Source organism: Lipomyces doorenjongii (assembly GCF_038497915.1).
Source record: "Lipomyces doorenjongii strain NRRL Y-27504 unplaced genomic scaffold V1508scaffold_23, whole genome shotgun sequence".
Lineage (NCBI taxonomy): Eukaryota > Fungi > Ascomycota > Lipomycetes > Lipomycetales > Lipomycetaceae > Lipomyces > Lipomyces doorenjongii.
The window spans coordinates 1-25132 of NW_027118090.1; the positions used below are offsets into that span (position 1 = coordinate 1).

Consider the following 25132-nt stretch of genomic DNA (forward strand, 5'->3'; position numbering starts at 1 on the left):
GTCTGCATCTTTTATTCGGTTGGCCGAAAATGTCAACCATAGGTATGAATTCCATAGTTATTGGGGTTAGGGTTATGCACCATTGTCGGGACTAATGTATAATCACCATAGTTACGTGATGAGCGTAGCAAGGACAGCAGTTGACCCGACGTCATTGGGACGCCGGCCAGTTCGATTATGAGTTGGAACAAAATTAAAGCGCCGACCAACATTTTGCGCTTCTCCTGTCCTAGGTGTTATTCTATAGGTGTTGAATCTTGATAATTCGCATTGAATCCTTAACAGTATTAAAGAACGCAGCAACAAGCGATCGCACTAAACTCAATGGCGACTTCTGACCTCCGCGATGGAGCTGCCTCGTCGACCTCCGAAACCCCCACGTCTCCGCCGTCCACCTCTGTTTCCGACTCATGCTCTTCCGCGTCATCTCCAGTGGATTTGACATCTTCCGAGTCAGAACTACCAGGTTTGGCACCCTACGACCTCATCGTGGTCGGCTTCGGGCCGGCATCCGTCTCCATCGCCATCGCCATCCTTGACACCCTGTCGCCTGAGTCGCGACACACATATCGGATGCTCTTCATCGAGAAGCAATCCGAATTCACCTGGCATGGCGGCATGCTCCTCCCACACGCGCGAATGCAAATCTCGTTCATCAAAGACTTCGCCACAATGCGCGATCCGACTTCCAAATTCACATTTATGAATTATCTACACGCAAAGGGTCGGCTGTTGGATTTTGTAAATTTAGGGACGTTCTACCCGTTGCGCGAGGAATACGAGGATTATATGCGATGGTGTGCGGATTTAGTCCAGCAGGAAGCACAATGCGTTGTCTACGGGGAAACGGTGACTGGACTTTCTGCTCCGGCGCAAGAATATTTCAATACGGATAAAATACCACATTTGGCAGTGACAAGCGCCCGCACCAGCGATCAGTCCCGAAGAACAACGCGGCTTGCCCGCAACGTGGTACTCTGTCCCGGTGCGCGTCCACAATTCCCAGCATGCTTCCCCAGGGAATTGACGAGTAGGATATGCCATTCCGCAGAATTTTTGTACAGATCAGCGGCACTCCTGAGTCTAGCCTCGCAGTCGTCTGCCGCATCGTTTTCCGTCGCGGTTGTCGGGGCAGGACAGTCAGCCGCCGAAATAGCGCAATATCTACATGCAAATCTGCCACTGGGGTCGCATATCGACATGATATTCCCGGCACTCGCGTTACGTCCATCGGACGACTCGCCGTTCGTTAACGAAATATTCAATCCAGAAGCAGTTGACGGGATATACTCGCTTCCTGATGATCGACGGAGGGAAATGTTTGAGGAGCACAAAGCGACGAACTATAGTGTTGTGAGGAGCGACTTGCTCGGAACACTTTACGCGACTGTTTATGCACAGAAGTTGCCTGGTCACACGACACGCCTGCGAATAAAAAATTCGCAATGTGTGGAAGAAGTTGAAGTTATTGGCAAGCAGGGGTGCGAGAAAGTCATACTAAAGCTTCGTGATCGCTATCATCCAGGACCCCTAGAGACCGCGGAGTACGACTTTGTGGTCGCGGCGACTGGGTATGACAAATCCGCGATCGTTACCGAACTGTTGAGTGGACTGAAGCGGTACCTGTCTGCGAATGAGGTTGTAGTCGACAGAGGATACAGAGCCAAACTAGACGCGAATGTCGAGGCAAGGTTGTGGATGCAGGGATGCAATGAGGCGACACATGGGGTATGTGCATGACAAGTGTTCTGAATATACAGATTTTGCTGACCTGCTAATAGTTGAGTGACACATTGTTATCCATCATGGCAGTAAGAGGAAAAGAAATTGTTGATCAGATATTCAACAAGTAGAAGCAGGTGTTATCCAAGGTGTATTATTTTGTAGGTAAATGCCAAAATTAATCTCGGTGTTCGGGTTTCAGGAAATAAAATGGGTTCTGTACTACGTCTTGGAAGCGGCGCTTTATGCTCGATACCCTAATCCGCAATCAGTATAGTGTGATCAGCGACCACTGGAAGAGTCATAACGGGCCAGCGACCGGGGGGAGCGGCAAGACTATATTTAGCAATTAGACCTGAGAGTCAAAAGCACGTAAAGAACCATGAGGCAAAGGCTGGGATCAGCTACGTATACCTCTAAGCGGAAGCTTGATTAGTGGGGCGGAAACTGCAATATGCAGCACGAGCCATTGTCCGTTCAGGGGTCAGTCGCGAAGGCATTTAGCCTCATTGTACCTGCCACATTTTCTTATGACTCACTTATTCCTGGGGTTAAGAGTGATAAATTCTGATCACTAGTAATGTATTAGTTGGTGGATATTTGTCCGACTAACTTTGGCTCGCTATATTTCAGTTCAAAATATGAATATGAGCGCGTGGGTACTTACACTAAGCCCTACACGGAGTAAACAGGCTGGAAATTGCAGCAGGTGCGATTGACCGCCCGCTAGCCCACTTGTATTGACATAAAATATAGTAAAGCATGCAATGGCGCAGCAGACAGATAAATGCGAACGTGCCGGAGCGGGGACTGGAGCTATGACGCGATGAGTACGCCGTCATTCGTTTATTTCGAAAAAGCAATGGTGCAGGACCAAATACAAAGCGTCTCTCGCCAGCAGGAGCAGCTGACTGTTGCGCGTTTAAATTTATACAGATTAGTATGCGCATCCGACTTGGACAGGAACGCCACGGTAAGCTTGCCAGAAGGAGACCTGACCTAACCGCCAGGGATATCTGCAACATCGTGAGCTGCTGCGGAATGATGCGCATGCGACAATAGGAATAATTACGCGACAGTGCACTGCACAAGCATATACAGACACAGACTGTTTGCGACTACACGCAATATAATATTGCAATAAATCCGCGATAGCATCGTGATCAGCGGTAATTGCTGAGTAGGGCAACGGGTCCGCGGTGACTGGCCTCAGGCTGTCTTGCCTCGTCAGGACGAAGAATATAGTTTCTGAATTTATCAGCGCTCAAACTGTCTGATGCGATCGGTCCACTCGGGCGGGCCGGCCGGCCGACATAACTACAGAAAGCGCTTTTCTGGCACAGATTCGCAGTGGTCCACCAGCGTTGACTCACACAAGGGTCCTGTACAGGTCGCCCCAGCTTTGGCTTCCATTGCCGGGGTGTAGCGCTCAAATAACCTTGGCTCGGCAGCCCCAGATACGGAAGCCATCTTTCATGAGAGCGAGACATCGCGTGGCCTCGGTACCCCCGGTACCTCCCACGGTGTACCCCCCGCGTTGGCCAACAACCCTCTCCTGTTACCGGTATATAAGTCCTTCTCATTTTCTACGACTGTCAGTTCCCGTGCGGGGGAACTGACTCGATCGTCTTTCTGATTAAAGCGATTTGCTTCACATCATCAATCTGCGATGACGTCGGCGTCTTCGATATCCATCGCTATCGACATGGAGTCCGTAAGCGTCACCTCATCCGCGCCGAACGCTTCCTACGCGTCCATCCGTCGTCCCTCGGACGCCGTGACGCGGTCTTCCAAGACGGTCCTCATCAACTACTCCAAATATCCAGAGCGTGATCCGGCCCAGAGTGATTTGCGCTCCAGCGATGCAATTGAGCTCTCAGATCTCGTTGTGAACGCTGGCCGCGCGAATGATATCACGAGTGAGGTGGAGGAAGGAAGCGTTGGGTCTGGTCGGAGTTCGCCTGCTTTGAGCAACGGTACGGACAATGAGTCTGATGCTCAGAGGGTCTATACATTTGCTGAGTAAGTTCGTGTCATTGAGGCATCTGTAACAGACGCTCACGAATGCAGGGTTCCAAAGAACAAATGGCGGCTGCTGGCGTCTTGCTGGACCGTTTTTGCTCTAGGCATGAGCGACGGTGCGGTTGGTGCGCTACTGCCATACATAGAGGAGTACTACAACATTAACTACGCCAAAGTCTCGACAATCTGGATGGCCAATACCATTGGGTTCATCGTCACCGCGGTCGTCAGCCATTACATCTACGTTAGAATTGGTCGCGCTGGCATGCTGACGGCAGGTCCGGCCATTCTCGTCATCATGTATGCCTTAATTGTTACTGCTCCGCCGTTCGGTGTGGTTATTGTAGGATTCTTCTGCGGTGGTCTCGGCATGGCTTGTGTCGTGGCGAATGTCAACGTCTTCTTGTCTTATCTTGCGCACACCGAAGCTTGCTTCGGCATTGTGCATGGAAGTTATGGCGTTGGTGCCACGATCTCGCCGTTGATTGCGACTGCTATGGTGTCTAGAGGCATTAAGTGGTCTTATTTCTACTCTATTATGCTCGTCTTCAACGCATTCGGCGCTCTGTTCTCCGCATGGGCATTCAACGGCTGCGACCGTGACCTTGGCACGCTCCACATGTTGAAGAAGTACCAGAAGCTGCGCGGCTCGGCTCAAACCGCAGATGCTATGGTCCCTGTCACTTCTCTCACCTCTAATATGCCGCCCATGACTGTCAGCTTCGAGAATACGGTCATTTCCCAGAATGAAAAGTCAGTCTACCGCGAAGCCCTGCGAGATAGGGTCACATGGCTCGCGGCAGCTCTCATCCTCTTCTACCAAGGCGCCGAAGTCTCCATAGGCGGCTGGATTGTGTCCTTTATGATCGACACCCGTCGCGGAGACCCCACAGCAGTCGGCTACGTCGCTTCTGGATTCTGGGCCGGAATCACAATCGGCCGCTTTGTGCTCAACCAATTCCTCACTAAAATTTTCTCCCCTCGAGCAGTTATCTTCATCCTCCTTGCCGTCGCAGCCTCGTTCGAATTAATAACCTGGCTCGTACCAAACATCATCGGCGACGCAGTAGCAGTTTCCGTGGTCGGGTTATTTGTCGGGCCCATGTACCCATCTGCCATCACAGCCATAAGCCACCTCCTGCCCCGCCGTACGCAAAACTTCTCACTCACAATCGTCACGGCGTTCGGCTCGTGCGGAGGTGCATTGTGGCCGTTTATCACGGGTCTGTTGGCACAGACAAAAGGTACCTTTGTGGTGCATCCCGTCGCGATAGGGTTGTTTGCTGGAATGTGTGTATGTTGGTCTATCATCCCATTTTCTCGTCGCAAGAGAGAGTAGACTCATTGTTCACCTTATTTCTATTTATTGTGGGATAAATTTGTACATCTTTACACATGTCGGGTAAAAAGCATTTTCTACGGTGTATATTGGGGTCTAGTTGCATTGATACAGTTTAATGTTGGACGTTCACACGGATTGGGTAGTCTGGTTCTTGTTCTGCTTTTATGCTTAATTAATGACCATCGCGACATATTTAGCAACTCGCAACCTCTCTTCCATGTCACATGCTTACACTCTGCACATGGCCTCAATATTAGACCCATCAGGATCACCACACAAACGCAGCGAAATAATTTGACGCATAAGCCTCTCTCAATAGAGGCTCGCCATTGTCTTTCCCGCCGTTTTCGAGCCCGAGGGCGTAGAGGTGGGCGACGGCATCGGACGACGGGCAACTAAAACTGCTAAATGGACCGCGCCTGGAGATTTGTCGGGCGCAGTTGCAATGGCGAAGCCTAGAGCTGGTTTGGTGTCGGGTGCGTAGCAGACGTAGGTGTCGCTCGCTGGAAATTGTTCAGTGGTTAGAAACTGCAGAAGAAACAGGGATGGTGGCATACGGCATGATGCAACACCTTTTGTAGTTCAAGACTCTGAGAATTGCGTCGTAGAACGCGCGAGACTTGGCGATGTCCGTGACATAGAGCGTCATATGGTCTAGCAGCATATCTGGCATTTCGGTGAAGGTGCTAGCAGTGTGTTGCAGATGGAGTGCGGCCTGCAAAACTATATATCTACCACAAGTATTAGGTGATAACTACGAGATCTCGCATTTTCGTATTTTGGTTACTCAGTGGTCAGCCTCGCTAAAAGCGTTTCCCTTATCATAGTCCCTTACGCGCGACATGACGCGCTCGTAATGGCAAGTCATGTGAGTTCGCGCGTGGCAGCCAATCATATACGCCCAGAGCCATGTCTTGTTGTTTAGTGTCATTGGTACAAATCTTAATACGCCTGAAGATATCTATCTATAGTCGCGCCTTTACCGCATTTTCTTCGTAAAGTTATGCAGGCCAGAGCTCGTATGCACGCAGTACCGTTATAATATGAATGAAGAGTCTCCCTAAGCGGTGTTCTGTTCAAGTCATAGTTAGAATACATAAGCAGACAGTATCACAGTAACCGAAACTGAGATGCGAGGCCTGAGTGTGGTACTTGCACGCTCGAATATCATGAAGTTCATATCCGTCGGCTGTCAAAAGAAGGAGCTTATATGAGAACTTGTGGCAAAACAAACATCATCCGAAGTCTGAAATGATCGACAGGGGAGATCTTGCATATTCGAGCGATTTCGGACACATACTGATGCGCTTATTTTCTTAGTTCATTGTTCAAACTGATCACGTGTAGGGGGCAGATATCTGCTCTTTGTTCCAGACGTTCTCGTATTTAATTCTTGTTACAACAAGGATGTCTGATTAGCATAAATATCGTGCACCTATCATTCGCAGTACTCTACTCAATTATTTTTTTTCTGTCGATGAAAGTCTTTGCGTGGTTCACAACGTAAACATCCAGCTCATTTCGCAACGATGTCGACCACATCACACGAAACACCGCCTCCGTCCCGCTCCTCATCCTGCTCATCGTTGTTCTCATTCCGAGGATCACTGGCTATGACTGCCCTTCATTCGGCATTCTCATCACCAATGTCGAGCGGCACGCCCTCACCTTGCGTCAGCCCATCAGGCTCATTCTTGCACACACCCGACACTCCGGTGTCCGCACTCGGGTCCTCCGCCGTTTTAAGGCCGCGGAAGGCAGTAACCGTATTTGTGCCCGCGGAGACGAGATTACCGGTTGATATACTGGGGGATACGGTATCCACATTCTCACTCCCGACCTACAAATTGCACGGATACACTACCTTCAGACCTAAATTCGCACCAAACAACCTCTGCGTCGTCCCGTGTTCCTCATCCTCCGACAGTAACAATGGAGGAATGGTGACCGGCCGCCTCGTGTTTGTGCCAGAGGACAAGATATCCTTGTACGATACCTACGAAGACGAAGGCCGCACCAAAACTCGTGTCCCGTGCACCGTTTCCAGCACGGATACGACCCATGTCGAGACCGTCGATGTCTACCTATGGAACGGAAATTCTCTCTTGGGCGAGTGGCAGTACTTGTGACTGGTTGCACCAATCTCTGACGCGAACCCTGCTCTGTGAACTGTTTACTAGATAATGTGGAATACTAGCTGTGATAATGGGTTTTTTGAACAACTTTAACTGTTTGATAGCGCTGATAATGGTTGTATGACTAATTATGGCGATTTTCGTATTGTAATGGGATTTCTGTCGCAACAAAGTTTGGTAGAGGTATTGGTTTGGCATTGGTTTAGTCTTCGTCTTGGCACTGCAACTTTCCTCATACAATAAATTAGTTCAAATTGAGGCTCGAGTTCTTTGCAACTTTAATATACATTATCAGAGTCCCTATTAATACAGTCCAATACTTATACTTTTATGGCTCCTTCTTTCGCGACTCCACAACAACCCTCCGCAATCCAGCAACTAACGGGACAATAACTGGTCCCAACAGCGGCAGATAGACAGCAATTTTATGCTCAAAAGGCACAAACATATTCAACATCATATCCTTGTCAAAAACAGCCTGTCTAGCAAACTGCGCTGCGGCAGCCGCGTGTCGTAAACCCTGATTTTCGGCCACCTGGTCAAAATCTGAGCGTAAATTGACTACAGCGGAGTGCCATTCTTTGATCGCGCTGTCAACGAGGTCGCGGACCGTAGAGGGAACTGCCATTTCTTGCAGCGAGGTAACGAGTCGCGAGAGCGCGGACAACGTCTCGATTGCGCCCCGTAAATTCATTATCGTCGCTATGCGCGCGAATTCGTGTCGGTGGGGAAGTGTTTTACGGGATTTCGACCCGTTGGCTAGTGAAAACGAGACCGGCGACAATAACTTGTCGATTTGTCTACCAAACGTTCGCATAGCGGCCGGCAGATCTGGGGAATCGCCCGCCATTACGACGCCGCCCCAATTCGCGACCGTGAAACTGAGACTTTTTGTATTCGTACTGTAAGGTGGCAGGAAGTACACGAATTGCAACACCTTTACTGCGGATGAATTCGAACTCGTAGTGAGCAGAGTGATGGGTTGTAAATCCCAGGTGTCAAGAAGGGATGACAACTTGTCCGATGAAACGTCCTGCTCCACTCGGGCCCATTCGTCGCTACCGTCCGTCATGTACTGGAACCCGACGTCCGTGTCGAATGTTATGGAGCTTACGTACCGGTTTAGTTCGCCGAACTTCAAGGTATTCCAGACTTTCTCGGCATGAACACGCCATTCGGTCTGAAACTCGGGACTGAGAGCTTCGATGGCACGTTCACCCCCTGACGAATCTAGTGCGATGAGGAGCGTGAACGAAAGGTGGATCGCATCCGCATAAGTAGCGCCTCTATACATTGTCGACAGGATGCCAGTGGTTGGTGACATGGCGCGGTCGATGGATCCCAAGTCATGTTTGTTGAAAAATAAGAAGTCCCCCACAAAGGCGTCATAGAGTCCATTTGCTATGATCTCCTTACTTCCATGGTTTGAAGGGATGTACACAGTTATTTCTAGCCCCTCCGATATTGTCTTTGGAAGCGGTGTCCTATCAGATCCGATGCAATTTAACGTATACTTCGGCATTGAACAGCCTGAGCATTCGTCCGCGTCTACCAAATCCAGACTGAAGACTGAGCTCGTCCATTCCGTCCGCAGTAGGCGCTGTAGTTCGTCACTGATCTCACGGGTCGTGATGCCGTATAAACAATTTTTTTTAACGCCAACAGCAATATGTAATCCGGGATCATCGTCTCGGCTTAATCCTAAACCATCTTTCAGCTCGTTGTCAAGAGTCTCAATGGCCGATAACGGTACCGGCGTGCGATGAATAGTCGTAGTGTGAAACCAAAGCGGTAACCCAAGGAAAACAAAAACAGCCTAATTTCATTAGCATCTGTTTTTGAACATAATTTTCGTCCTCATGTGTCTGATGATCGAGATCGGTGGGAAATAGACTAACCCAGAATGAAAGAACCACTTTGCGTCGAAGCACGATGGCTTCGGTCGATTCGCTGGGTAGCATCACGGCTCTGGTATCTCCACTGCTGGTATGTTTTGGCTACCGGATAGGTAACTGTTTTAATGATTTCGAATCATGAAATCGAGCGCTGTTGATGTTTTGTGATAGATAATATGGACGTAAAAGACCGAGAGGATGAGCTGGGTCAGTATTATAGTATAACCTTGGTGTAAGTTTACCCAGTTTACGAAATGTATGCCTTGGCCTATTAGATTGAACTACAGACGCGTTTTAGCTCCACCTGAGAATAATCTTTTCGCATTATACTTGACTTTCAGATCACAGCTGTTTACATAATGCCGAAACCAATTGCGAACTTAATTTTCCAAATCCCAAACTCCAAAAAATTTTCCAATCCAAAACAATTTTGATCACTCATCATAATACACTCGCCCACCTCGAATGCTATTCTCCTCCCGTCCCAAACTTCGTTGAATACACTCTCTCAGCACGTCCGTGAACTCCTTCATCATCTGCCACTTCGATGATTTCAATGCGTCGCTCACCATTCGGAGTAACCCCACTGTATGATTCTTGCCTTCCATAGATTCCAACTCACGACCAGTTTTTGCTCGATGCAACCGTTCAAGAAATACTCGGCCGTCTTCAACTGGTACGATTTTAGCGTATTCCTCCTCGTCTTCGAGTTCATCGTCTGCAGACCGGCCCGTCGATAACGTGTTTTTATCTCGTTCGCTCAAAACGCTACTTTCCGGTCCTTCAAGACAGAATCCGTACGCCCACACAACCTGCGCACAATGACTCAAAATGCTTGCGCGATGCACAAAAGTATCTTCACCCGCGCAATATCCTTCGGCCCGATAATACGATCCAAGATCGCCAATCACGAACGCCTCGTAAATACTCTCCACGGCATGCAACGCAGCATCCGGCGCTCGTTCCGAAATTGCCCAATCTGAGATACGCCGCTTTGAAGCTAAGTAGTCTTGATGACGCGTAGGACGTCCCAAAACGCGGTGTATACCACAGAAAATCTGAAGATCATAGATGGAGACTCGCATTGCCACATGAGCCATATGCCACATTGGTGGAACGACCCGCTGCAAGTGCGTGTTGTCGCCAGGTGACGCGGACATGACATTGATTCGTGGGAAACGCCGATCATAGTCTGCTTTCCAAAAGTCTAGCGCAGGTGCCAACGTCGTCCGCCACGTATCCCGAAACGCACCCCAGCCCAACGACGATATTTGTAGATCCAGTTGCTCCATTTGATAAGACAGTGACATCAGCCCGCAGAGTAAGACGACCGATCCAAACCGTCCAGTTGCAACTGATTGCTGATTCAAGAGCTTCTTTAACGCCTTGAGAAATGGCATGGTAGGCGTCCTCAAAACATGATTTCGATCACCTGGAATAGCATCCCAAACGTCTTCGTCACATGGTAGTGACAACCGAATCTCGTGCGTCGACATAACGAGAGAATGTGCAAACAACGCTGCATGACATACATCTAAAATAAACGCCATAAACGCCGCACGTTTAGCCATCTCTGTTTCAATCCACCGCTTCCAAATCTCAGAACTACCATCCACTGATGCAGAAGAACCAGCAGACGACGATGGGATTAAAGTCGATCCGCGGCGAATCAATTGTAATGTAGTACCGTGATGTATATGTGCGCGTTCGTGAAACTTTCGCGTCGACATCGTTTTCTCGTATACTTCTAATATTAATAAACTCTGGATAATCCATATCTTGGCTGGCGGATGAAATCCTGGACTTCCAAATATCACCCATCGTAGTTGCTCCGCAATTTTCAGCGCTAAATCTTGAGCGCCACCGTAATATGCGCCAACGAGAATGATACTGAACAAAAGAGGGCCAGGTGTGGCGTCCGCTTCAAACGATGGTTTGTGGAGAATGGGGAACTGGAAATGAAATTTATCCCAATAGAGCATGATATATCGATGTATGCAGTCCAACTCAAAGTCAGGATGTGATTCAAGAGCTGGGATCAGACCGAGGATATCGAGTCGCTTCGCCTCGGACATCATCCGCGACGGTGGTGGCGTTGGCGGCGTAAGCAGGTTCGGCAGATCCATTGGAGACTCAAATCCGGAGTAGAGGTTAGAAGGGAGAAAAAGATCTCGGGCACCAGAAAGCATTCCATCAGAGAACAGCCAATTGATGAGATCAGTCGTATTAGTGTTATTCCCATTAGACGGCGACGTAACGGTAGCTAGGGGGATTGTTTGCTGTGTCCGAGGACTAATACCAAGTGGAGAGGTATAATTTGGTGGGGGCATATATGTACTTTGTCGAGGTATTTGTTGAGGTTGCATGCTATATTGTGACAAAGGTACGAGTGGCTGGATTGGTTGCTGCTGCATGTAAATCGGATCCGGAACCGGCAGTGGAGGCTGAACTGATTGCGCAATGCTTGTCAAACTGCTTGATAGGTGGGACGAGCTGGATGAGGCAGTAGAATTCCGACGATTCATATTATTCTCAGTGCTGTGGTGAATGTCATTGAAATTCATTGTGTCCTCCTCTTTCAAAACAACATCACCGTTGGTTGCCACTTCGCTCCTCCGACGATGTCGCTCTAGATGGCGGATACGCAAGTCCTCGCGCACAAACGACTTAGTGCAATCCGGCCAAGTGCAGGTGAAAATTTCCTTAGGTTCATCTGCACCTCATCAATTAGCAGGTTGTCCAGCGCATCACAATCACGAAGATAGCATACGGTTCAATTGATGACGAGCCAGATGTTCAGATCGCGTGAATCGTTTTCCGCATCCGGGTGCATCGCACTCAAATATCTTGTCAAGACCTTTTCTCGAGCGTCGTCTTTTACGCGAGTGCGACTGTGAAAGACCGGAATCTGAGTACTGCTGTTCGTCGGCGAGGTGGCCCAACGGCGTCTGCGTACCACCGTACTGACCCCCAGATACGGAGGACAATGCGGAGGACAACGGACTGGGGTCCATATCAATGCCGGTATTACCGTAATCCAGGGAAGCGTAGGGGTGTTCAAAAATGATGCACACCGGAGAAGTGTCATCTAAAGTGGAGGCGTGGAGACAACGTGCATGCCCGTAAAGCAACACCAATTTATGCCTCAGAGATTGCACTACATAAAGCTTAGCTCAACGCGTCCGTACTGCACTATAGAGGACCATTTTCAACTACCTAAACTCTATTGACTTTCTGAGATACGACTTATCGTCGCCCCGCCGCGTGAAAAGGCGGAGTAAAACTACCCCATGCCCTACGATGGAGCTGCGAAAGGCTGCGTCGTGCCTCCACAGAATTTCACTCACGCCAACTTAAAAAATGACCGCTGACACTTCTATAATTTCTGCAATGAAATAGGTAATTAGGTATCCCATATCACAAATAAATAGTTATCGTACAAGTATCCATCATTTTCCTAATATCGAACGTATGGCGTGCCACTCATCCCGGATAACTCCGATGCCTTCATTTCCTACCCACAACCACACAAGCAACCTCACAACAGCCCTTCTTGCCATTACTGCCACACACATTAATAAACACGCCTTGGTCCTTCCGCACATTAGCACAATATTTAGCGCCTCAATGGTACTGACATTCACCGCCCATCCCACCGCTTTCGCTGCTGCTGGTATATCATAACTCCATATTATCATCAGCATAGGGAATAGCTTCGTAGCTGAAGAGATCAATAAAGCAATAGTAACTGTATTGGGCTCATAAGGTCGCGCCTCTAGGGGTTTTTGATCAACCACAAACCTCGAGAAGAACCGCAAGACAAGATGCGTAACAATTGTCTCAGTCAAGCAATATACCAAAAAGAACAAATATTGCCCTAGTACTGGGAATTGTAATATCCGTTTATCTGCTTCCGTCGCGCCGTTGCCGCCTCGAAGCGCTTCCTTCTCAACTCGTGCCCAAGTCAGGTAAACGTCGAATAGAGTAATCAAGACAAAAATGCGTCGGACGTTTGAATGAAGATGTGGAGATATTGAGAGTCTATTAAATGCCAAATGACGATATACTTGTGGTTTTATAAGAACGAGGTCGATGAAGATGATTATGCTGTCGTGCTCGATGTATTTGTCGGCAAATTTATTGCAATTAGGACACGCTGTCAGCCGAATATTGTTTGAGGAATATTCAGTGTAGAGAGAAGTCACAGGATGGGCACATTCTATGCACATCATCGTGTCTACTTGCGTTAGCTATACTTCGTATTAACTTCAGACGACTTACCGATGCTGTAATCGAAAAGTAGACGAAGTGTGTCGAGCTTTAGAGCGGTTTAGAATACGATAGCTAAAAGAACTCATGCAGGACCAGTAGCTTTTATCGCATATATACGACTATGATATAAACAGAAATAAAACTTGACCTATTAACTATCCCGATATCGTACTTTGAACAAATGTCAGGCTTCATTGACCCTATAGCGTCACTAGGGTTAGGTGATTTGGCGGTCTCTCGTGGTTGCTACAATAAACACTTTACATATTGAATAGTCAAAGACAGAGCAAGTTACTTCAAACATGAAAAAAAGGATATGAGAGATGAGAAATATCTGACAATGATGGTCCGTACTTATATTGATTCGATGCAAGTTCCTGTGGGACGCCATGTTTATTCCGATACATGGCAGCACTGTTCTGAACTATACTTAGTGCCGTAATATTCGGGCTGGCTGTCCAAAAGCACCACACCGCCGAAGTGGTCGCTTCGCTTGCTTCACCCCTTCTCTTGCCTACCAATCCAACTGAATTTCCCACGAACCACCGCAGTTTGTACTGGTATTCCATATGGCAGAGGTGTCGTCATATACGCTTGTTCATGAGCCTTCGTCGGCCGATCAGCCGACGCTCCAGGACCTGCGGTTCCAGCTTGAGCGCGGCAATGACCCTATCAAGATAGAAGCCATGAAGCGCATTCTCGTCATCATGCTCAATGGCGATCCCATGCCTCAATTGCTCATGCACGTTATCCGATTTGTTATGCCTTCGAAGTCGAAGCTTCTTAAGAAACTATTGCACTTTTACTGGGAAATCTGCCCAAAATTGAACCCCGATGGAAAATTGAAGCAAGAGATGATTCTCGTCTGGTAAGTACAGCATTGACATGGCCCTATAATGGCGGAATGAGGGCAATTGGCAGAGACTTACATTTTACTTTTTTACAGTAACGCCATCCGAAATGACTTACAGCATCCGAACGAATATATCCGGGGAGCCACCTTGCGATTCCTCGGAAAATTAAAGGAGTCAGAGCTTCTCGATCCTTTAATTCCGTCTGTTCGATCTTGTCTTGAACACCGACACGCTTATGTCCGAAAGAACGCCATTTTCGCGATCTACTCAATCTACTCATTAGACGAACACCTGGTGCCTGATGCAGCTGATCTTATTATGGGCGTCCTCGAGAACGAGTCAGACACCACTTGTCGACGGAACGCATTTGTTGTCCTTTCTACTATTTATTCTACTGGAGCCATTGAGTACCTTCTCAAAAACTATGACAGCATTCCTACGATGGATGAACTATTGCAACTGGCGTTCATTGAGTTTATTCGAAAGGACGCACTGCACAATACGGCACAGAAGGGTCGCTATCTCCGTCTTGTATTCGACTTACTTGAGGCGCAGTCGAACACCGTCGTCTACGAGGCTGCGACCGCGTTAACTGCTCTCACCAGTAATCCTGTTGCTATCAAGGCTGCAGCTGGAAAATTCATAGAACTGAGTGTTAAGGAGTCCGACAATAACGTTAAGCTCATTGTTCTTGACCGTGTCGACCAGCTCCGCAAACGGAATGAAGGTGTGCTGGACGACCTAACCATGGAGATTCTCCGTGTTCTATCCAGTCCTGATATCGATGTTCGTCGCAAGGCTCTCGACATAGCCCTGGAGATGATTTCAAGCAAGAATGTTCAAGAAGTTATTTTGCTTTTAAAGAAGGAATTGTCCAAGACTATTGACCAAGATTACGAGAAGAACAATGAGTATCGCCAGTTGCTTATTCACTGTATTCATCAATGTGCGATTAAGTTTGCCGAGGTCGCTGCTTCTGTGGTTGATTTGCTCATGGACTTTATTTCCGAATTCAACAACTCATCTGCGGTTGACGTCATTGCTTTTGTTAAGGAAGTGCTCGAGAAGTTCCCTGAGCTGCGTCTACCAATTGTTGGCCGACTTATGTCGACGCTCGGTGATGTTCGTAGTGGCAAGGTGTATAGAGGTGCGCTGTGGATTCTTGGTGAATACTGCGTTGCCGAATCAGATATTAGAGAGTCTTGGAAGCGAATTCGATCTAGTATTGGAGAGATCCCCATTCTAACTTCAGAACAGCGACTTCTGGATGCGTCGCAGGAGGATAGTAGCGGTGAGCCGGTAGAAGCCAAAGTCAACGGTAGCAAGCCAACATCGAATTCGTCAAGAAAAGTTTTACCGGATGGCACATATGCCACTGAGTCGGCGTTGACATCTGAATCAGCTGTTAATGCTAAGTTGGAGGCCGTTAAGGCTGCATCGAAGCCACCATTGCGACAGTTGATCTTAGACGGCGACTACTATCTTGCCTCCACACTTGCCTCGACACTCACCAAGCTCGTGCTGAGGTACTCGAAGATATCAGATGATGCCAATCAGAAAAACTTATTGCGCGCGGAGGCCATGTTAATCATGATTTCAGTCCTACGGGTTGGCCAGTCAAGATTCGTGAAGGCACCAATCGACGAGGACTCTGTCGATCGAGTTATGTCCTGCATCAAGTCCCTCTCTGATATGGATAAAATTGATCTTGTTAAGGAAGTTTTTTTGGAAGATACGCATGCTGCCTTCCATGCAATGGTTGTTGCCGAGGAGTCTAAACGTGCCGACAAGGACCGTATTGAGAAAGAAAGGAATGCCGTTCAAGTTGACGATGTCCTAGGAATCCGACAGCTCGCCAAAAAATCTGCTGTTGAGGGTCAGGATGAGTTTGAACTTGATCTATCAAAGGCAACCGGCGCAGAGACGGTTTCTGAGGATATTAGCTCTAAGTTGAGTAAGGTGGTTCAGCTCACCGGTTTTTCTGACACTGTTTACGCTGAGGCCTATGTCAAGGTGCACCAATTTGATATCGTCCTCGATGTCTTACTGGTCAACCAGACTACCGACACTTTACAGAACCTTGCTGTCGAGTTTGCTACTTTGGGCGACTTGAAAGTTGTTGAGAAGCCTACCACGCAGAACCTCGGCCCGCACGCATTCCACTCAGTTCAAGCGACCATCAAAGTCTCGTCTACCGACACTGGCGTTATTTTTGGCAATATTGTTTATGATGGCTCGTCGTCGACTGAGACCAATATTGTCATCTTGAATGATGTACACGTTGACATTATGGACTACATCCACCCCGGCAATGTCTCGGAGACACAGTTCCGAACGATGTGGACCGAATTCGAGTGGGAGAACAAGGTTAATATCAACAACAACTCCAGTGCCAACAGCAACAAGGACATCAGCCTCAAGGAATATCTCGATAATTTAGTCACGTACACCAACATGTCTGTACTTACTCCCGAAGCCAGCTTGAAGGGCGATTGCCAGTTTCTCAGCGCGAACTTGTACGCCAAAAGCGTGTTCGGCGAAGACGCATTGGCGAACTTGAGTATTGAGAAGGAAGCTTCTGGCAATATCGTTGGGCACATTAGAATTAGAAGTAAAGGACAGGGTCTTGCGTTATCATTGGGAGACCGGATCGCGGCATCACAACGAGCGGCTAAGTGAACCATTTGGTAATGATTTAATTGTTTATCTGTGAACTATATTTGATTTTGAAAGCTTTTATTGTGCGCGTTGTTGTGACTTGACAAGTCACTGTCAGTATGATAGTATGTAAAGGAAAAGATAATGATTATGAGTATGTAAAAATATATCGAGGTACAGAGCTCTCGAATTAAGTGCAATAGCTTCCATAGTAGCCAGAAGCATGAAGCATGGATTCTGCATCCACAAGCATAATCTATCTACTGTCATAGTGGAATCGTACTCGTTTCTAGATCCGCAAACCGGCATACCATACGTAAGGTGAGCAGACAGAAATATAACTTCAGACAAGAATCGGTATTTTTCTGGTATTGCAAAATTGCGCTCTTTAAATGAGACTGCCTGAGAGATCTTTTGCTTTCAGTAGATCTATCCGATTGCTCTGGATATAGACCGGTGGATTCAAAGACGATAACCACTGTGGGAAACTTTGTTTCAATGAGACCCTCCACTTAGGTTTCTTATCAGTTAGACCTGAGGGGTTCAGAAGAATAGGACCAGTATTAAAAATCAGTTGAACAGCACGATGGGGCTGTCAACTGCATACGTAATACTGAAACATTGCAATTTAAAGCTCTGTTTTGTTTGTGGGACGTATAATTAGGATCGTGAATGGTGACAGCTTGGAAAGCGGACAAATAGCCTTTTGGTTCCAAGGATGTTGTCCCAAAACACGGGCGAGAGAGAAAAACGTATCCGCACCAACGAACACCACATTGAATGCATCGCAATATCCAGCTCAGCCTGACTCGACGACTCATCTGCCAATATAGATTTTCCTCCATTTACGCCGGTAGACGAAAAATGACGTTAGCGGCGGCTGGTCAATTTTGCGCAACTGGATCAATGGCCGAGAATCTTGCCAGCGTGAAGACCTTGTTCCACAAATCTGTAGAAGCTGGTGCAAAAGTATGCTCCCATACTCCGGAATTGGGAGTGTAGTAATTAAAGGGTGAATAGGCATTGTTCCTTCCAGAGGCGTCTGATTACATAGCACGATCGCCAGCCGAAACCGTCGCGTTAGCGAAACCAATTGATCAATCTGAGTTTGTAATTGGTATTCAAGAAGAATTGAGAAATCTAGATACACCGTTGGAAGTCAGTGTTGGAATTCACGAAGCCGTCGAGAATGAAGATCGTTGCAAAAGTACGCGGAAATCTATTGAGTCAATAGCGAGAGACTTTAATGAACGATAGAGTAGATGTACTATTGTGGATTAATTCCAGAGGAGAGGTTACGCAGCGATATCAGAAGTTGCATCTGTTTGACGTAAATCTGAAGTAGGTCTCCCCAAAAGATTTATCACATTTTCTGATTTATCGCTTACAAGACTGCAGGAATGGACCAATATTAATGGAGTCTAGGTGGGTTGATCAAGGGTTGATCAATTGGAATGGCATATATTGAGTGGCTAATACAAATTAGGTCAGTTCAACCAGGTCAAGAAGTTCTGCGACCATTTGATACTGTTCTTGGAAAGAGTAGGCGCAATGTGCTGTTATCCAAAGATGCTGTTTGGCATTGCTAACACTGAAACTATCATAGTCGGCTATGCAATTTGTTATGACGTGCGTCCGCGAATATCTGTTACCATATCGTCATTCGGCTTACAATAATACTAATATATTCTACAGATTAGATTCCCCGAACATTCTCTGCGGTTACGTACACTCGGCGCAGACGTCATAACGTATCCGTCCGCGTTTACCGTTCGAACAGGACAAGCCCACTGGGAATTACTCGGACGGTCTCGCGCTGTTGATACACAAACGTAACATACGACGGGAATGTTATCATAGAGTAAGAAGCGCATGCGAGATTAACATGCCATAGATACGTGATAATGCCTGCACAAGTTGGCGCACACGATCCGGAAGGAAAACGGCGAAGCTGGGGACATGCAATGGTACGTGACTTTTCTCTTGGCCGTTTAGCAACATTGCATAATAATGTGGTATCTAGATTATCGATCCCTGGGGCACCGTGCTTGCACAGTGTGCAGATACAGACTCAGATCCACGGATATGCATTGCGGACATTGATTTAGAGGTAGTCAAGAAAGGTATCCAATTGCAAGATATTACGCTGTCTGTTGAAAGCATATTTTACTAAAAAGTATTTGAATTAGTGCGTACAGATATGCCATTGTGGCAGCAGAGACGAGGTGTAGACGTCTATGGTTACGATGTGTAATGGCATACGCATTATCGTCATGAAGATTCATTACGGTGAAGTTCAGAAGTTCACTCTTGAACTGTATCTGAGAGTTGCATATTTTTAATTTATCTTTCTTATCACAAGAAATACATACTCACAAATTGTTATCGTACATACCAAGAATCCAGCGCATCGGCTTAGGGTATTTGGCAGGACGATATTGACGTTCAAGCCATAACGTGGTATTTCCATCGCAGGAATATGCATATTCTTTTCATCACATATGCGATCATGGCTTATTTGCGACAATTTTTTTTTGAAAAGCCAGTGTATTTTACAAGCTATTTACATGCGTGTACTGGCGAAAAACAACGGAACGAAAGGAAAATGAAACGGATAAATAGTCAAAAAAAGGAAAACAAAGAAAGGAAGGAAAGGATCGAAAAAAGGAAACCAAAGGCGACGACACCTGCTGTCAGCCAGGGCCCGTAGGCAAAGACACCGAACCAGCCATCCCGCCAGCCGAGAAGACCATCCGCGTCCGGAGCGAGGACGGACAGAAGAGAGACGGAAGGGGCAACCGACCCGGGGAGCAAACCGGGCGAGTTAGGACGTAGCGCTACAGAAGCAGAGGCGAAGGGATAATTGGGTGGCTAAGCCAGAGACCGCGACGCAAGGGGACCCTTGGGTGACGAAGCCAGGGGATCCACCGCGCTGTCCGCTCCCAGCAGACAACTCGTGAAGCCAACTTAGGCCAAAGTAAAAACAAAACGAACAAAACGCGAAAGACTGAAATTTCCCCCGAGTCGGTACCAGTCAGATCCATGAGGATGCTCTCGAAGTTGTTTTGGCTTTGGATGAGAAGCATACTCTTCCGCCTCGTCTTCTTCTCCTCGTGAGCCCTGCCCCGCACTTCTTCAAATTCTCCTCGCTTGTTCGTTCCGTTACGTCTCCTCGACGTGGTGCATTTACTGTCGCCAGACAGACCACCTTCGTAAGGATTGCACGGCTGTTAATACTCAGTGCCGTCACTGCCATTCGACCGCTCACCACTCCGACCAACTGCAAGATACCCACGGCCACTGCTCCAGACCAGACTACGTCTGCTCCTGCCCCAGGTGGTGTTTCCAATTCCTTTTTTTGTTGAAAAAGCCGATGTATTAGTAACCATATACATTATGGGATGTAACCCAATTGAACATGTAACCCAGCGTCCTATTATGACTGCTATGTATACAGAATGAAGAGAAGTATAGTACAAGCTATGTAAATGCAAAAAGAAAGAAAAAAGAGAAAATAAAGCCGAAGGCACCAGCACCAGCTGCCTGCCAGGGCCCGGAAGGCTATAACACCAACCCAGGCAGCTCGCCACCAGAGAGGACCATCCACGTCCGAAACGAGGACGATAAAGAGAGGGGTGGGGGCAACTACCAGGGGAGGGAACCGGAGAAGTGAGCACCCAGCGCGAAAGATGCAGAAGCGAAGGGGAAACTGGGTGATCAAGCCAGAGACCTCAACGCAGGGAACCCCTGGGTCTCGAAGCCTAGGGAGCCACGGCGTTGTCCACTCCTAGACAAAGAAAAAAGGAAGAGCTGAATGCGACAAAAGCAACGGAAAAACGACAAAAAAACCATGCCTCATTCCCACGGGGCCAGATAATGGCGTGTGGAGAGCACACGAGAAACAGGCCGCACCCAAAGGGAGCCCGGGAAGATCGGCGCCCCCCGTTTTTCGCACGAGAAGGCCGTAGCCTTCTGCGCTTTTGTGGAGGTACTCTTGATGTTAGAACCATTAGACTGCTTTTGCGCATTTTCTATCTGCCGAAGCTGATAGTTCTTATGCGGCAGTCTATTGCTTCATGATAACGCATGCCGCAGTGAGTGCACTTTAGATGCTTTTTAGCATCAAGCTTCTTCTTCCTTCCCTGGAAAGAAATCGGCTTAGTCGAGCCTTTGTGATTCATATTGACTGACACATTGTAGGCTGCGTCCGTTGATCCTTCTGTCAATGCTTCGCGCTGGAGTCGAAAATGAGTGAGTGCCTTGAACACGTCACTTACTGACATGTTCGGAGTGGAAGGAAGGGACGGAAGCGCGTCACTGTAGAAGGTGGTCAGTGAGCGGAGAAACGCCTCGACAAACATGGGCTCGTCCACAGTTTGGCCGGCCACATTTAACTGATCTCTGATATGAGATAGCTTTTGGAAATGAGCTTCGAGTGCCATGTCCGTTTCCATCTTGGTCGAATACAGTTGATACATCAATCTTGGTTTCGATGCAGCCCAGATGAGACCAAACTGGTCTTCCAATGCTTTCCAGACATCCTTAGCTTTCGTGGCCGTCCTATGGATCTTCTGATATGCACTCTCCATGTTGATTAACTAACAGGAAAGAGCATTGTTATTCTTCTTCAGTTTTTCTTCGTCGAGATCAGCTGCCGATTCGGTATAGTCGAGGATTTCGGCTAGTTGAAAAGCACGAAGGTGAAGAAGCATGCTTTGCTTCCAGGAGAGGTAATTTTCCTCTCCATTCAGTTTGGGAAAGTCGCCGTAATAGCCCGACTTGGACAAAATGATTGATTAGAGATGGTTGCCATATTGCCAACAGGGCTCATAACCTTGATGAAATTCGAGATGTGAATAGGCACTAAGTTCTAGTAATTTCGCCCGAAATGAGTTATGTAGTATTGCCTGGAGCAACTTAAAAGCAAGGGCATCTGGTGTAGTTGGTTATCACATCCGCTTAGCATGCGGGAGGTCCCCGGTTCGATTCCGGTGTTGTCCATGAATTTTTTTATTGCTCGTCGTGTTTTCGTTCTTAGTCGGTTTTTTTTTGGCTGGGCTTACTTGATGTGTCGAGTGTATACGTCTACTTAATATTAGAAGTTGTCAGTTTGGTTGGGTGGTCCTCGTTGGGTTTGCCTGAGCGATTATTCACTTAACTGGAGACTCATGAGAATAGGCCACTAAAGTGCGGATTTAAATTGATGTAGACGTAGTTTGTCTTTAATCTCAGAACAAACTATTAATACATTTTCATAAGATCCACAAATGCATACCAAACGCTTCTCATGGTGTAGTAATTATTCCTATGTACAAATCAACAACAGCCGGCTATCGATAGTCCGACAGTTTAGCATGAGACACGCAAGAGCAACAGCAACACATAACGCCGGCGAGTATTAATTTCAGTAAACCAACTAAAATATTCCTAATTCTATGCAAGATTATTAAATGAATCAGTAGCTGTTTAGTCATCTACTTCACTATCCTCGAGACTCATCCAAAGATTATGCCATCCTCCACCGCCGAATTTAACTGTACTGGGTCCGGCGTCGTAAAACCCTAGGTTTTCGTAAAACGGAGCCATATCCTCTCTGGCTAGAATGGCAATACGGCCAGCGACAGCTTGTGTCGACATGCGTTGGACAAAGTCGCGCAGGATTGTAGTTCCGAGTTTCATACCTTGGTATTCTATCAAATTGTCAGCAATTGTTCAAGTTGAATGACAGAAGAAGAAACATACCAGGATCAACACAGATCGACTCGACAGCGATGGTGTTGCCGGTCTCGACGTGTCCACGTTGGCCGTTGACTTCTGTAGGTTTGCGGTAGCCTTGTTTGTCAATCTCGGGAATTTCAAGCGCATCGTCGGTGATGTATTCAGTCGCGCACTTTGTGCCGATCACAAACGCAATAAGCTTCTCTCTAGACCGCGGACATGCAGTGACATTTATTTCGTCATTGTATTCGATAGGTGCTGGTAGCGATCCATCCTGCTGCCTATAGTGCAATCCAGAGGACTGGGAACTCGTGCTACTAGTCGATGAGACCGTGGACGTACTCGAGGCTGAATCAGAACTATGGCTGCGCTGCGAACGCGGGCAGTCTCTCTTACTGCATCTTCCTTTCTTTGTGGGGACGCGAACAAACATTCCGGAGCTAAGTTCAGGTGCAGCGTGCAATCTGTAGCGCGTTTTCTCTCGCCCAGCGCGCTCGTTGGATGGAAATGTCTGTGATTCTAGTTTGACGACCTGCTCGATATCTGCGGAGGCCAGTGGCCGTATGAGCACATGCTCTGGAAGGGGTGCCATTGTTTGGTGTGATGACTAAAATCGTTTCTATGGCGTGAGGAGAATGCGGGGTAGTTGGGACCAATAGAAGCGAGAGCAGCCCGGACGCTATACGCAATGAAATCTGCTGAATAGTATAGCAGTGGAATAAACGCTGGCCAAGATGAGAGAAGCTTGGGAAGAAGCGACAAAGTAGCCTGGCAGGTGTACTTTATCTGCCTAGCACGCAGGTTTGAAGGTCGATGAAAGAGAGAGGAAGGCGCGTGCGGTGTGATCGTTACCCGGACGCTTGCAGAGGATCTCACCATACCGCCGCACGTCACTGCAGCGGCGCTGACGTCATGGACACGAGGATGGCGAGTCATGCGATGACGAAATGGCTGGAAAAATCCGCTCAAACGGCGAATTCCGTGCGCTCTAACATACCGTGGCGCATGTTTTAGCATCCTCGTCGATGCATATCCAATTAATCTAAATATGGAAAAACATAAAACAGCCTTCTAGAAGCTAGAAGTCTTTCGGAGTCTTTCGGTGACCGGGTTCTCATGATTCTTGAGAGCTACAACTGAAGAAAGCAACGACTCTTGACTCATATTGTGGCCTCCAGCCCACACATGCGTGCATTCGTCCCCCAAAATAGATTTTTGTCATCGTCGGCTTTATTCTCTTGTAAAGTTTAGCGCTAATCAATTGTCAAGACCTATAATATACAAAAGCCATTTGACTACGTCTATACATTATGCAGAAATTCTATAACTGATTAAGATAATAGCTCTTCTGCAGTGTCATCCAAGCCAATGTCGTAGCTATCAAGTTGTTAGTGATACACTTTGCTCTGTAGATACGAATTATCATCCAGGCGGAACATACTAGATACGATCAAGGGGCCGGCGAGACCCTTGCCGAGCTTTGCCGTCTTGTAAATAATCCATTCGGACGAGAAGTGCATGAACGCGACAATGTAGGTCGCGTAAGTGATATCGTAGACACTGGGTAGCTGAAGTCAGTCGTCGTCTTACTTACGTCTTCAAACAACATTGCAACAGGATGTCCACTTATTCTCCGAATCAATCGTATACTTACGCAGGGTTATTGATGTGATATGCGCCATATAACCGTACAAGAGCAGTCAAAAATGTCCATGTCCCAAATGTTCGTGCCGACAATCCGGTCACTGTCGCTCATTATTAGCATATCGACTTTCATTTAGCACTCTATATCAACCTACCTTGGGCAGGATTCCCCTCGTACACCCGTCGTGTCAATTTCAGGCCGCCGAAATATGATTGAGCGGAATTGAATGCTGAAACAACAGAAATCTATCGACATTTAGCATTATTGCTTGTCCGACGATCGTTTTTCTTACAAATAAGAGCCACTTAGGAAGCAATCCAGTTGCTTGCGGAAGATAATTCATATATTCGGACATTTCGTTGATATTTGAACGGCGACCGGCGATACCTGTAACTTGTCCAATTGGCTATTCTTTCACCATGTATCTTAGTAGTTTAACTTACCTAAATGATTTCACGACTATTTTTTAGCAGTGTCACAAGATTGTTAAACCAATAGTTATATACATATATAGTTGTTTATCCCTGTATTCAGTCCAGCTAATATGTACGCGATCGTACAACACGAAACCCAACCCCTTATCAGCTGCGCATGCGCGCGCGGCTTCCTTGGTTGCGCCAGTTGTGGCACGCGGTAAACGGTTTAGTGCACACAAACGACATCACGCGATGTTTAGCGCCACGCTGCGACGCCATTTCGGGGCTGCACGCCAATGCAACTGAGCAGCCGGCCGACTGTCTTCACAGGAACCTCAAGACATGCACAATTGCCCGCCATTGACATTGAACTGCAACTAAATGTCCTACGATAATCGCACTATTGAACCAGACGTTGACTCAACGAGTCTGCTGCCGTCATCAAGTGCATCC

At 47.4% G+C, this 25132-nt stretch overlaps 11 protein-coding genes and 1 non-coding gene across 12 annotated transcripts; 6 read left to right on the plus strand and 6 right to left on the minus strand.

Moving 5' to 3' along the window:
* On the plus strand, positions 1-2016 carry V1508DRAFT_370301 (L-lysine 6-monooxygenase (NADPH-requiring)-domain-containing protein). Its single transcript, XM_066937465.1, has 3 exons — positions 1-42; positions 112-1728; positions 1782-2016. The coding sequence occupies exons 2-3, from the start codon at positions 325-327 to the stop codon at positions 1851-1853; spliced, it is 1476 nt and encodes a 491-aa protein (XP_066795891.1). The 5' UTR covers positions 1-42; positions 112-324; the 3' UTR covers positions 1854-2016.
* A 1067-nt stretch (positions 2017-3083) lies between these two features.
* On the plus strand, positions 3084-5241 carry V1508DRAFT_118962 (major facilitator superfamily domain-containing protein). The gene is made up of 2 exons (XM_066935908.1): positions 3084-3744; positions 3793-5241. The coding sequence occupies exons 1-2, from the start codon at positions 3392-3394 to the stop codon at positions 5081-5083; spliced, it is 1644 nt and encodes a 547-aa protein (XP_066795892.1). The 5' UTR covers positions 3084-3391; the 3' UTR covers positions 5084-5241.
* V1508DRAFT_118956 (uncharacterized protein) lies at positions 5219-5868 on the minus strand. The gene is made up of 2 exons (XM_066935907.1): positions 5644-5868; positions 5219-5589 (listed from the first exon to the last, which is right to left on the minus strand). The coding sequence occupies exons 1-2, from the start codon at positions 5757-5759 to the stop codon at positions 5355-5357; spliced, it is 351 nt and encodes a 116-aa protein (XP_066795893.1). The 5' UTR covers positions 5760-5868; the 3' UTR covers positions 5219-5354.
* Positions 5869-6350: 482 nt separating this feature from the next.
* Positions 6351-7382, plus strand: V1508DRAFT_118999 (uncharacterized protein). Its single transcript, XM_066935909.1, has one exon. The coding sequence runs from the start codon at positions 6616-6618 to the stop codon at positions 7213-7215; it is 600 nt and encodes a 199-aa protein (XP_066795894.1). The 5' UTR covers positions 6351-6615; the 3' UTR covers positions 7216-7382.
* Positions 7383-7468: 86 nt separating this feature from the next.
* V1508DRAFT_416982 (phosphatidylinositol-glycan biosynthesis class S protein) lies at positions 7469-9385 on the minus strand. Its single transcript, XM_066940282.1, has 2 exons — positions 9120-9385; positions 7469-9037 (listed from the first exon to the last, which is right to left on the minus strand). Exons 1-2 carry the CDS (start codon positions 9180-9182, stop codon positions 7550-7552), a joined length of 1551 nt encoding a protein of 516 aa, XP_066795895.1. The 5' UTR covers positions 9183-9385; the 3' UTR covers positions 7469-7549.
* On the minus strand, positions 9383-12272 carry V1508DRAFT_439304 (fungal-specific transcription factor domain-containing protein). Its single transcript, XM_066942208.1, has 2 exons — positions 11887-12272; positions 9383-11829 (listed from the first exon to the last, which is right to left on the minus strand). Exons 1-2 carry the CDS (start codon positions 12128-12130, stop codon positions 9551-9553), a joined length of 2523 nt encoding a protein of 840 aa, XP_066795896.1. The 5' UTR covers positions 12131-12272; the 3' UTR covers positions 9383-9550.
* A 105-nt stretch (positions 12273-12377) lies between these two features.
* V1508DRAFT_119511 (Arv1-like family-domain-containing protein) lies at positions 12378-13674 on the minus strand. The gene is made up of 2 exons (XM_066935910.1): positions 13398-13674; positions 12378-13353 (listed from the first exon to the last, which is right to left on the minus strand). The coding sequence occupies exon 2, from the start codon at positions 13346-13348 to the stop codon at positions 12566-12568; it is 783 nt and encodes a 260-aa protein (XP_066795897.1). The 5' UTR covers positions 13349-13353; positions 13398-13674; the 3' UTR covers positions 12378-12565.
* Positions 13675-13700: 26 nt separating this feature from the next.
* On the plus strand, positions 13701-17097 carry V1508DRAFT_416986 (adaptin N terminal region-domain-containing protein). Its single transcript, XM_066940283.1, has 2 exons — positions 13701-14256; positions 14335-17097. The coding sequence occupies exons 1-2, from the start codon at positions 13958-13960 to the stop codon at positions 16919-16921; spliced, it is 2886 nt and encodes a 961-aa protein (XP_066795898.1). The 5' UTR covers positions 13701-13957; the 3' UTR covers positions 16922-17097.
* Positions 17098-17764: 667 nt separating this feature from the next.
* V1508DRAFT_354422 (carbon-nitrogen hydrolase) lies at positions 17765-19154 on the plus strand (the record flags this gene model as incomplete). Its single annotated transcript, XM_066936913.1, has 10 exons — positions 17765-17869; positions 17921-18107; positions 18163-18241; positions 18299-18325; positions 18387-18442; positions 18507-18529; positions 18596-18732; positions 18795-18867; positions 18924-19023; positions 19090-19154. The coding sequence occupies 10 exons, from the start codon at positions 17765-17767 to the stop codon at positions 19152-19154; spliced, it is 852 nt and encodes a 283-aa protein (XP_066795899.1).
* Positions 19155-21827: 2673 nt separating this feature from the next.
* V1508DRAFT_t44 lies at positions 21828-21901 on the plus strand. The gene has a single exon. It is a non-coding gene; the product is annotated as a tRNA-Ala (tRNA).
* Positions 21902-22054: 153 nt separating this feature from the next.
* Positions 22055-23210, minus strand: V1508DRAFT_386081 (uncharacterized protein; the record flags this gene model as incomplete). Its single annotated transcript, XM_066937812.1, has 3 exons — positions 22055-22590; positions 22643-22822; positions 22961-23210. 3 exons carry the CDS (start codon positions 23208-23210, stop codon positions 22367-22369), a joined length of 654 nt encoding a protein of 217 aa, XP_066795900.1. The 3' UTR covers positions 22055-22366.
* A 729-nt stretch (positions 23211-23939) lies between these two features.
* On the minus strand, positions 23940-24618 carry V1508DRAFT_432462 (uncharacterized protein; the record flags this gene model as incomplete). The annotated part of the gene is made up of 6 exons (XM_066941950.1): positions 23940-23995; positions 24060-24186; positions 24213-24249; positions 24273-24363; positions 24418-24508; positions 24556-24618. 6 exons carry the CDS (start codon positions 24616-24618, stop codon positions 23940-23942), a joined length of 465 nt encoding a protein of 154 aa, XP_066795901.1.
* Positions 24619-25132: the final 514 nt, after the last annotated feature.